Source organism: Equus caballus, chromosome 24 (genome assembly GCF_041296265.1).
Source record: "Equus caballus isolate H_3958 breed thoroughbred chromosome 24, TB-T2T, whole genome shotgun sequence".
Taxonomy (NCBI): Eukaryota; Metazoa; Chordata; class Mammalia; order Perissodactyla; family Equidae; genus Equus; species Equus caballus.
This window is the reverse complement of record NC_091707.1, coordinates 36,283,071-36,295,449: the sequence shown is the minus strand read 5'-3', so window position 1 is coordinate 36,295,449 and position 12,379 is coordinate 36,283,071. Positions and strand designations below refer to the sequence as shown.

The following is a 12,379-nucleotide window of genomic DNA, read 5'->3' as shown; positions in this document are numbered from 1 at the left end:
TAGCATTTGTTGCCCCTTCCTCCTAAATGCCACCAGTGCCCCCTCATCTCTGGAGCAATAAATATACACCCCACAGATTTGGTGGGCTCAGGGGTAGGGGGTGGTACTGTCCCACTGAGCCTGCAGGATCTCACTAATGATTTTCCCAACCTAATTCTGACCTTGCCCTCCAGAACTGAGAAACAAACTGGGGCCATAACCGCATCCCAGTCAGTCTGCCTCACCAAGACAGTAAAGCAGGCAATTTTAAAAGGCTCTAGAAAAAGGCACCAAGGCTCAGTGATCTGCTTCCTTGAGTTAGCCAAAGCTAGAGGCAGGCTGGGAAGTAGCTTCTAACTCACACGTACTCATGAAGAACAGCTATGGGAGCCAAGGGGGTCTTCCAGGCCCCAAACAAGCAATTGGCTGGAAGCTGAGCACTGTTAGCCCAGCTGAGGGCCCCGTTCCAGTCCACTGACACACAGCAGTGGTGGATTTCCCTGGAACCTGCATCCTGCCCTGAGCTGAGCCCAAGATGGGCACCCAATAAAGACTGGTTCCATTACCTTCTGTCTCAGGGTGAACCACAATACCAAGCAGACTTTCCTTCAGAGGGGTTTGGGGTAAAACTAAGAGCTGAGTCCTAAGCACTATTTATTCATTCAGCAAGTATTTATTCTGTGCCTACAACCTATTGGCAGTGTTCTATGCCCAGAGGATGCGGTAGTGAATGGGAGTGTACCTTTGTGGGATGCACATTCTGGTGGGACTCCCCCTGAGCCATCTCCGGGGCCAGACATACCAGGGTTTGCATCCTGCTCCACCACTTTTTATTGAGTTATCATCTCTGAGCCTCAGTTTGATCACGGGTGAAATGGGTCTAATAACAGAATCTACCTCCTGGGATGTCAAAAGAATTAAATGATGCATGTAATAACTTAGTATTTCAGTGCTTGGCTCAAAATACAAACTCAATAAATGTCAGGTGTTTTTCCTAATAAATAAGGGAGAAAAGCAAGTGGGACTATTGCCCAAAAGAATATGAAGGAAAAGACAAAATATGTTATAGGCACTGCTGGAGCTAAGGGCTGTCCGTCTTTGGTAACGGAGGAGAAGGCATTTTCCTGATTGCTAGCCCACTAGGTATGTGAGTCAGATGGCCTAATCACAGAGCCTCAGAATGGAAGAAGCCTGAGATCATCCCATTCAAACCCTTCACATTAAAGAAAAGAAGCCTGAGGCTCAGAGAGGTTATATGACTTACCCAAGGCCACACAGCTCTTGGGGAAAGTGGCAGAGCCAGAAGGAGGCAGAACAACAGAGCAGAAACCCCAGATCTACATTTAAGTCCTGATACCTACTGTACCTGCTTCTGACCTTGGAGAAGGATAAAATGTCTTGGGGCCCTGGGTTCTTTGTCCATGAAGTGGTAGGCACCTGGCACACAAAAGGTCTTCTTTAAATATCAGTCCCTTTACCCCTTTTTACTGGGATTCCTCAGCCTTGCATGAGAGCAGTTGCGTCCAGGAACCAGGTGTGAGGGACCTCTTCATCGAAAGCATAAAGATCAGGACCAACGGGAGAGAATGTGTGACAGGGAGGGACTAGCAGCTGTGTTTAGAGGGGCCCTACTGCACAGCACTGGGAGCGTGCCTCTGAAGAGTTAGGGAGAGCGAGACATAGGCCAAAGAGCGTTTCATTTGTTTCTAAACCTCTCTGAATCTGTGTCTTCATCTGTAAAATGGAAACGCATGTGGAAAGGATCAAATGAGACAACTTATAATAATAGCTAATTTATACATTGCTTATCCTGTGCCAGGCGCTGTGCTAAACACTTGACGTGCACAAGCTCATTAATCTTCACAGCAGCCCCAGGAGGTAGGTACTTATTGTCCCCACTTTACAGATGAGGAAAGTAGAACCCACGAAGGGAAAGGAACTTGAACAGGTCATCCTGCTGGGATAGAGCCAGGGCTCCGAGTCTGTGCTCTAACCCGGGGGTGGCATACTTTTCCTGTAAAGGGCCAGAGGGGAAATCCTTGGGGCTTTGCAGGCTCTGGAGTCTCTGTCACAGCTATTCTCCTCCGCCTTTGCAAAGCAGCCAAGGAAAATACAGAAACTCACGCGTGTGCCTGTGCTCCAGTAACACTGTATTTATGAATGCTGAAATCCAAATTTCACAAAATTTTTGCATCACAAATTATTCTTCTTTTGACTGCTTTCAACTATTTAAAAAAGGAAAAACCATTCTTAGCTCGCAGGCCATACAAAACCAGTTTGTAGAGCCCGGCTGTGTCTTAAGCTGCCTTGCCTCTCGGTACGTGAACTTTTATATGGAAAGTGCCTGAACAGTGACCGGCATGGACTGTGAATGTTCATTTCCTTTCCCTTCCCTAATCTCGTTCTCTCTCTTAACTCCTAGCAACCCAAAAAGCTGCTATTTCGCTCTGTGCCCAGCAGAAGAGACAAGGAATAGGGCTTCAGCAAGGTACACTGCGCCTTCCTCAGTAGACACAGCCCTGTTGGCCCCTAAGGGCAGAAGAGACCAGGAATTTTAGATCAGTGTGTCTCAAACATCAATGTACATATACCTGGGGGTCTTGATGAAATGCAGGTTCTGACTCAGCAGGTCCAGGTTTAGGCCTGCAATTCTGCTTTTCCAACAAGCTGCTGGGTAAGGCCGATCCTGTGGTTCTGTGGGTCACCTCGTCGAGCAGCAAGCTTCTAGGGCCAACCCTCTGTGTCCACAAAGTCAAGTCAGACACATCAGGCGCTGCCTCCTGACTTCGGGTTCAGAACAGGGTCCCTCAGGCTGGACTGAGCAACTGCCTGGAGACAGGGCAGGGCTCAGGACAAATAAGCAGGTCCCTTCCCCAAGGACAGCCCTGAGATGACTTACACTGAAGGGGGAGACCCCGAGGGGCAGAGATCAAGAGCCAGCGAGGGAGGCTCGAGAAACGGCCGTCAGTTGCTTCCAGCAGCGGCAGACCAGGCCTCCTCGGGGCCCTGGCAGACAGGAGCCCCTCCTCCCCCGTCTGCCAGGGCTCTGACGGACCAAAGCAAGAGGCCTATTTCCTCATCGGGCCTCTGAATATCTAGGGCACTTCCACAAGGTCGCAGTTATTCATTTAAATTCCAGCTCTAATCAGCGGGCAGAGCTTGAGAAATTAGCCCTTCTGAGGAGAGAGGCTGTCACAAACAGCCCCTCCTGGCTGGAGGAGGAAGCCGGGGGAAGGGGAGAAAGGGGGTCTCACAGCTACAGGCCCCGGCACTGTTTCCTGCCTCCTAGATCCTTCCTCGATCCTGCCCTCTTCCTCACCTCCAAAAAGCTTCCTTTCCCATGACAGAGGGTTCTGGAACACACAGGAAGGTGGGCAGAGGGTTGAGAGCATGGCATGGTATGGCGGGGTGGGGATGGCCCACTCCTGCCCCACAAGGAGCCCAGGGAGACCAATGACAAATCCCAATGGGCCAGAAGCATGGGATAAGCACCTGATAGGGGTCCTTTCCAGGCCACAAGTGAATGACATGGCCTTGGAGATGTCCCTCCCCTCCCTGGGCCTCAGTTTCCTCCTCTGTAAGGTAAGGGAGTTGCCTTCCTTGGACAGCATACCCTTTGAGTTCCAACATGTCTCGGAACCCTTCAGGCTCACAATGCCCCTAGTGCTGGTGGTCACACTCTCTGCTCAGTAAATATGTTTGAGGTCCTACTATGTGCCATGAACCACATGAAGAGTTGGGAATGCCGACACAGATAAGACGCACCCCTGGTCCACAGCTCTGCCTTGGAAACGCCAGGGTTTAGAAGAGAAAGATCACAGCTTTGGAGGCAGACAGATCTGAGGTCCTGGTCTTGTACTAGCAGCTGGCCACTGTGGGCAGTCACTGAACCTCTCAGAGGATGGGAACACCTGCCTGGAGGGGTTGATGCAAAGAGTCAAACCAGAGCTGAGCATCCCTCCCCGCCTCGGGTCAGCACACCACAAATGCCGGTTGCTACTTTGTTATTCTGAACCTCCTTCGCAAAGACTAGGAGGAGGGGCTATGGATTTTCCCACACACAGTCCAGTGAAATACACCCTCCCTTTTCTTCTGGGTGTCCAGGACACTCTCCGAGTCCCCTGCCCATCTCCCTGGCCTTGGGAAAGGTGTTGCCTGCCAGTCCCCAGCTCCGACTGCATTTTTCAGTAGGGTTACTTCTAACCAATCTCTTCAACATGTAAAATTAATCAATTAATCAATCGTCCCTTTATAGTCTTCCAGCAGCCCCTGAGTAAATAGTTACATTAGCTCATAAAATCCCCAATTTGTCTTCCTGAGGGGAAGGAAAAAAAATACCAGAGAACCACTAAAGGCTACTTGCTTCGGAGCCACAGCGCTGCTGGCTCCAGATTGCCTGGCCAGGGGCTCAGAGAGGCGGGAGGCCACCGCTGAGCTCAGCCAGGGCCGGCAGCTCAGGCTGCCTCCTGCCACGTCACAGCCACGAGGGGAGGTTCTGAACAGGTGATTTGCTTCAGGCTCAGAAACCACAAAAAAGCAAGGGGTTGGTGGAGTGACAGGATTGGCAATCAGTTCTTGACACCTCAAGGGCAGAACAAAGAGCCCAAGATGTAGAATTAGGCTGGAATCCCCTCTTGGCCCAGCCACTCCATGGCTGGGTGACCTCCACGCATGACTTTACCTCCTGGCCTCAACTTCCTCAGCAGAAAAAGGGGGCTCAGGTGAAACACCTCAGAGGGTTATTAAGAGAAAAATGAGATAATGGCCGTGAAACTGGAATGGTGGTGTGTGTTGCTGTCATCTAGGGAAAGGTCACCCACTGACCTCCACGCCTTTGAAGAGACGGAGCGGAGCCTATGGGTCCATTGCATTTCACCCCACTGTACAGTTTCACCCGGGACCAATATGGCGCCTTTTGAGAATTAGAAAAAGGTGCCCCCTGGTCAGAGGCAGCTCCACGGATGCAGGCTTGGCAAGAGGAACGCAGGCTGGATTTCAGCCCCAACTCATTCGCTGAGCTGGGAGCCACTATGCAGGGCGAATGTGCCAAGTCTAAGTGGGGACCTGGGTCACATCTCTGTCCAGAACCAGAAAAGGAGGGATTAAGCCAAGGGGCCCTTTTACAAACAAAACTTGAGGTGTTGGCATTACTCCCTCACCTCCTTGAGATATCCCGGAAAACATCATCTTCATAGAGAGGCCTTCCCTGATCACGTGCTATAAAATAGCGTTTTATATATAATATGTGTATATGTGCATATAGTTTTTTAGCTCATTGTCTGCCCCTATCTAGAATAAAAGATCTGTGAGGACAGAAATTGTCTTCTGTTTTGCTCACTGTTTATCCCTAGAACCTAGAAGAGTGCCTGGTACATAGTAGGTTCTCAATAAGTATTTGTTGAGTGAGTGAGTGAACTAAAATATTAAATAGAAAGAATGAATTTAGTGGCATCTTCCTAGAAAATGCTGTCCCTGTGCTGTGGTTCAAACACCAATTATTTTCAAAGGTGGTGGGGGGCTGCCATGGGCAGAAGAAAACAGAGATAGGGAAACCCTGAGTATTAGCTAGGGATAACTATTATTCTCTGACACCATGTAACATCCCATATAGATTAGTGATCAGAAACCATATTAAGTCTGGTTGGTTATTTTAGATATTCCAAAACAATAAAGGATAAATTCATTTTTGGAAAGAAGCCTGGTAATAATGAAAATGTTACATTACCTCTAAGCAAACATAAATAGTCCCATTAGGAAATACTTACAAGAACTGCAATCACTGAGAATTTTCAGTGATGGGACCCAGCATGTTCCAAGGGAGCACGCAGGGGCTTTGGAGTCCGAAAGTTCTTAGTTCAAATCCCAGTGCTACCCCGACGAGCCCTACGACCTTGGGCAAACTGCCTAACAGGTTGGGCCCTAAATTTCTCTCACATTAAAATGGATATAATAATACCTACCTCGTATTGATGCTCTAAGAATTCAATGTTAAAAGGACTAAATAAGAAAATGTATGTCATTGAGCCTGGCCCCGTGGCCAGGTGGCTAAAGTCCCATGCATTCTGCTTTGGCAGCCTAGGTCTGCCGGTTCGGATCCCAGGTGCGGACCTGCTCCACTCACCAGCCATGCTGTGGCAGCATCCCACATACAAAAAAATAGAGGAAGGGGCCTTCCCAGTGGCATGGCAGTTAAGTTCATGTGCTCTGCTTCAGTGGCCCAGGGTTTGCCCTTCAGATCCCAGGCAAGGACCTAGCACTGCTTATCCAGCATGCTATGGCAGGCATACCACATATAAGGTAGAGGAAGCTTGGGATGGATGTTAGCTCAGGGCCAATCTTCCTCAGCAAAAAGAGGAGGACTGGCAGGGATGCTAGCTCAGGGCTAATCTTCCTCAGCAAAAAAAAAAAGAGAGAGAGAGAAAAGAAACACCTAAGAGCAATAATACACCCTTCTCATGTGGTAGGGTTAATTGTTCTTCTTAACTTAAAGTTCTGGCCAGTTTAGAATGGTCTCCAAAACACTCTAAATCACTGAACTTTTTATCTATAAATGGTTGTATCCACTCCTATGAGTCTATGTGCGGGTGTGTGTGTGTACACATATATGTGACTATACACACATACAATGCTTACAATTAGGATTCTGGATGAGTATGCATTTTTAAAAGAGAAATGTATAATTATCATAACGACTGTTCTTCCCTTTGTTCATTGACAAAAACCATTCCTCTTTTTTTCTTTTTTCCTTTCTTTCCTTTTTTTCCACAGTGAGCATGTATTAGTTACATAACCAGAAAAAAAAATAATATTGCTAATTTCATTGGAAAAGGCCATTTCCTAGAATAAAAAGAAAGAAACCTTCTTTCACTCGCATCACATTTTCCATGCTAAGTATGTCATATCTTCAACTTTCAACCACATGAAGATATAGAAGATAAGTCAAATTAAGATAAGGCAAAAATGTTCATTAAATTGGAGAATACATGTCTTAAGAACATCTTTTAAAAACATTTTTTAAATGCTCATTTTCCACTTCTTTGATTCACCCAGAAATATTAATCAGAAGGAAGTGATTATACAAGCATGGGAACCACATTCCTTTGGTTTCAAAATGGTTCTTCAAAACCAACACAAATTCATCAATTCAAGGCATTTCTTCTTCTAACTCTGAAATCAACAAAAATGCAATGTACTTAGATTTCTGTTCTGTTTAGAGTCCCTATAAAAAGGTCTCCCTCAGAGTCAAATCATGCACAATTGGGCAGAGGGGAAATTTCCACGGCAGCTGTGCAAACACAAAGACTCACCTGGACCTTGACTGACATCTGTGGCAGCATTTTCAAAGGGAGGGGAAGGGAGAGGAGAGAAAGAGGGAGAAAAATGAAGAAGAGCGTTAGCAGCACACACACACAATGCAATGTGCCCTTGCATGACTATCAAGGTCATGCAAGACCCCAATGGTGCTCAGCTTCTGAGCACTCAGTTCCACCTTCACCCAAAAACCACCCATGCAAGCCGAGGGGCCAAGCTCCCTTTTCACTGTGCATGTAGCAAGAGAAGCGAGTTTCATATCTGTCCGGAAAGACATCATCCTGGAATCAGATAGGGCTCCAAAGAACCACACAGACTGGAATTCTGCAAGAATATTGGTTAAAATATTCTGGTTGATTTCTGCATACCAACACCCAAGCAAATCCTCCTCTCCTCCAGATAGAGAACACTGGACATGAAGGCAAGCAGAGTTTCCCAGCAGAGGGAATATAATAGATAATATAGAGACCGCTCCCTTGAGGAACAAAGAAAAAGAGGCGTAAGAATTAAGAGCAAGTTGCAGCATTATTCACCACGTAGGACTGAAGGACTGAAGGACAGAAGGTCACAAAACATTTATAACACCCTCCCTCCCCAGGATTCCCAGTGACCTTTCTTCATCACAGACCACAGCGTGTGTGCATGAGATTGTGTGTGAGTAGACCATTTGCCATACAAATTGAGATTGTCTCTCCCTTTAATTTTTCTCCTTGCTCTTCACCCCATCATTAATGACAGGAATTGCCATTTGAAATCACTTTTGACAATTACAAATAAACATGCAGCCCTGGGACGGCTGGCATTTGAATTAAGCCAATGAACTTTCAAAAAATGAAGTACAGTTCACTTCTATCAACTTCATGAGCACAATCTCCTCCTACCCTCAAATGTAAACTAGAATCATGCCGGAGAAGCCTAACCAGGAGCAGCCCAAAGCCTTGTTAAAACTCCTAGACTTGACCTGATATGATACAGCTGAGGAGAAGGAACGGGGGTGCCGCTTCAGGAACCCACTGGCCATCCGAGCAATCCTGGGGGACTCCCTTAGAATCAGTGAATGGTGGGTCTGGGATATCCATAGACATTATCTAGTTTAATACTTTTTTGTTAAGATAGAAGATGAAAGAGGTTGAGAGACTTGTCCACACTCACACAGCTAGTTCAGAGACAGAGCCTAAGACCCTACATCTCTTGAATCCCACCCACTTCAACATTCATTCAACTGAAACTCGGGCCCCTCAAGGGCATATGAGACCCAAATTCTATTTTCGGGCTAATGTGAGCACCTGAAGCCATGCGGGAGCGGGGTGAGAGCCTCTCAGCTACCCCAAGAGGGGTCATGGGTTATCCTCTGTGCCTCCAATTTGCTACAATCAGATTTGTAAAGCTCCAGCCATTCCTCAGGGCTCTTGCCCCAAGAAAACCCAGGTGCTGACTGAACAGAGCTGTGTCCCAGCGGCGGGGAGGGGCATACCTGTGACAACAGCTGAGAATTTCTCCAGCCCACGCCCTGTATTCCCTAGAAGCTGTATCTGCCCAAAGAGACTTCTAGAGAGCTCTGAATCATTCCTCAGCCACAGCCCATTTCAGGTTTTCTGGTGAGCTGTTAGATTTAGGGTGGAGTAGCAGCAGGCAGGGAGAAAAGAGGCAAAATAGAAGAGGTGGGAAGGGAAAATATGGTGCATAAATAACTAGGCAGGGCCATTAACCGTGACTGATGGATTGCCTAGAATGGTGGTCGTTAAAATACCCCTTCATTAAACAGGATATGAAACCATTTACACACACTGGAGTTCAGTGGAGAGAGCGTCAACACCACTGTCACAGAAACATGCTCTTTGAGGGCACCAAGGCCCAAGGGAGACAGGATACCTTGGAACCCCAAAGTTCTTTCCATACTAAATTGCCTATTTGGGCTTTGTGGTTACAATCCTAAATTTTGGAGACAGACAGGTCTGAATTCAAATCCCAGCCTGCTTAATGGCCTTAGGTTAAACACCGAACTTCTCTCTAAGAGTCGTTCTCCTCAGCTATAAAATGGGAAGATAACAGAGCCTCCCTCATGGCAGTTATGAAAATCAAATGAAATTAAATACTTGTAAAGCACTTAACTCAGTACAAGGCAAACACTGCACAAACGTTGGCTGAGCTGATTGTTATCATTTTGAATTACCAAAGAATGTCGACCAGATGGCTCCCTGGAAATGCCAGGAGACCATAGGAATTAAGCAGTGGAGTTTTTGGTGTTGGGTTCAACTCTTCTATTTGTGAATGAACACGTCTGCTCCAGCCCTCCCCTCCCCCTGGGTCATCTTTCCTCCTTCCCTACTCCTCAGTGGAAAGTGGGGCAAGAGGGAGTGAAAGGGTTCTGGGTAAGCAGAAGCAGGGGTCAAAACACATTCCATTCTTATTTCTTGTGTTTTCCCTGCTCAAGCCTTAATTTGGCCCAATTCTAGTTCTGTGCACAAAAAATACAGCATCTCTTCTCGCCAAATAGGGGCAGCAGGCCACCAAGAAAAGTCCCCTTTAGCAGGGGGTCAGCGTCCAAGCTCAGTTCCTGGTTGTGGCAGAACCTGGAGGCAGTTCCGAGCGTTAAGTCCGCCTTGAGGAATAGAGAGACATTGTATCACCCGGCCCCTGTCCCAAGAGGCAGTGAGTGACCTGAATCTCTGCATTCAGTTCTGACCAACAGAACGAAATGGCAAAGGTGGGAGGGGCCAGGGAGAGGGATGAGCAGAGGGTGGAGATCAGAACGTCTCAGTATCCATCTGTCCAGCATCCTTTTCCCCTTCTTTTGTAACAAGCCCCAGGTGTCTTCTGGGGAACCCCCTTTCCCATCCTTAATCCATGTGGCTTGGTAGAGATGACCCCCACCCTCGCCTTAGCTCCAAAGGTGGAGATGTGACTCAGGCCAGGTCATGGGAATCCATGGCTGGATTGTGGGGAATTCAGGCTCGGGCTCGACAGGCTGTGTAGCCTTTGTACCAGTTACCTAAGCTTTCTGCGTTTTAGTTTCCTTCTCTGTAAAATGGGTGTGATAATAGGAGTTCCTATCCCTAAGGTTGCTGTGAGGAGCTTAGAACAGTACCTAGCATATAGAAAACCCTCAGTCAATGTCAGATGGAAATTTTATTACCTATATATATGAGAGGACAAGGGTATCAAAGAAACCCTCCACCTTTCCCATGGTCACACAGCAAGGAAGGCTGACCAGGGATGCAGCTAAAGTTGTTTCTGACTCCATGCCTCACTGCCTCCCCACCTCCAAGGTGATCATCCCCAGAGCTCCCTGTCTGTGGTTGCTACTGGTATCCAGCCTGGGGTTTGTGTGTGTGTGAGCAGCGATGGGCCCCAGGACTGGCCAGAGGAAATATACATATGTAAATATGTGTGTATACCTCAGTTTTTTTAATAGATAAAAAGTGCCACAGAAAGGGCAGTTGACAACCAGATGAGATTGATCCAGGAGAGGTGACATCCTCACCGGTGCCAGCACTTCCTCAGCTCTCTCCTGCTGTTTTATTTTCTCACACTGCTGGGCCTGTAGTTTTCCAGAGTGCCACTGCATTTAAATCTATATTCTATTTTCTCTCCTAGAAAATAGGTCAGAACCAAGGCAGAGTTCACCAGGTGGGGTCCCGGAAGGTTTGGCTGGGCCTCGCCTCCAGGAGGCTGGCTGTGCATGTGCAGCCCACCCCATGCTCCCCAAAGCTCCACCAGAGATGTGAGATGGGTGTGGAGGCAGCAAGTTGGGGAACCTGGACTCTTGCCTCTTGAGATGGTCTAGTCCAAACGAAGGGTGAGGCAGCAGGGCTCTCCCAGCTGGGTTATCCTCTGGAAGTGCACAGCGGCAGGTAGAGGGTCCTTTCTTTTCCCCCCATAGTTAGAAGATCCAGATCTCCCCAAACTGCAGGAAACTGTTTCCTTTGAACTTTAAAATAACCATGCTGAGCATATGCACTTGTAGCCAAAGTTGTTTTGAATACGCAATCAGTGTCCGTGGGGTACTGAGTGGAGGTGGGAATGCCCTAATTTACTTCTTCCCTGGTTGTGATGCTGAAGAGAGTGGGTGAAGAGCAGCAGCTTTCATATCCTTCCCCTCCTGGTTTGCTCTCCCATCCCTGGTCTGAGCGTGGCATTCCTAACAGAGGTGGCCACAGACTTAGCCAGACTTTGTTTTCATCGGGATTCCCCCCACCACTGAGTATTTCTCGAGGACCTGCTATCCACTGAGGTCAGTGTGAATGCCAGCGCTAGGAGGATGGGACAGCAAGGTGCCAGGTTATGCGGGCCAGTCCTCAGTGCTCCTGTCACAACAGGAGAAGGAACCAACACTAACAGAGCAGGTCGTGCCTAGAGCCTGCGCATTTGCTGTCCCCCTGCCTGAACAGTCTTTGTCAGGCACAGGGAAGACTGTTCCTCACTTCAGGTAGCAGCTCAAATACCACTTCCTCAGAAAGGCATTCCTTAACCAGCTTCTCTGAAATAGCCACCCCCCTCTGCCACTTACTCTGCTTTTCCTTTCTTCATGGCATTAATCCCTATTTGACATTATATGATGGGTCCATGTTATTGTTTCTATCCCCCATTAAAACACAAGCTTCATGAGAGCTGGAGCAGTGTTTGCTTCACTCCCTGCTTATATGCCCAGTGTTTAAGCAGAGCCTGGCCCATGACAGGTGCTCAGCAATAGTATTGAATGATGAATAGATCGTCTCAATTGATACAATTCACTGAGATAGATACTATTCGTACTGCCATTCACACATGACAAAATTGAGGCTCAGAGAAGTTAAGGCATGTGCCTATGGACAGAGCGGCAGAGCTGGGATTAGATGCTGGTCTCTGGTAATCCCCTGACTATATTAGGAAACCCTATTTTCTTCCGCATTGGCCTCATTTTCAGGTGGTCCGTCTCCATATGATAAAGATGGAATCAGGCAGCTCTAGAGAAAAAAGAGCACCCTATTCCTGGTAACTCTAATCAAACTCCCTGGGAAGGCTCTCAGTGGTCTGGCTTAGGTCACACGTCTGCTCCTGAACCAATTACTGTGTCAGGTGTCACACATCAGAGGGTTGAATGCACAAA

At 47.7% G+C, this 12,379-nt stretch overlaps 1 protein-coding gene across 29 annotated transcripts in view; it reads right to left on the bottom strand.

Moving 5' to 3' along the window:
- NRXN3 (neurexin 3) overlaps window positions 1-12,379 on the bottom strand; it is a 1,504,430-nt gene that overhangs the window by 1,400,520 nt on the left and 91,531 nt on the right. For 23 of the 29 annotated variants that reach the window (XR_011432271.1, XR_011432272.1, XR_011432275.1 and 20 more), the window contains exon 3: window positions 7,287-7,304. The exons of the other annotated variants lie outside the window; for them this stretch is intronic. Coding sequence is in view for 18 of the 23 variants with exons in the window: in XM_070250266.1 (XP_070106367.1) it covers window positions 7,287-7,304 (18 nt within the window). In the remaining 5 variants the exon portion in view is untranslated. The remainder of the gene's footprint in view (window positions 1-7,286; window positions 7,305-12,379) is intronic. 29 annotated transcript variants of the gene reach the window in all.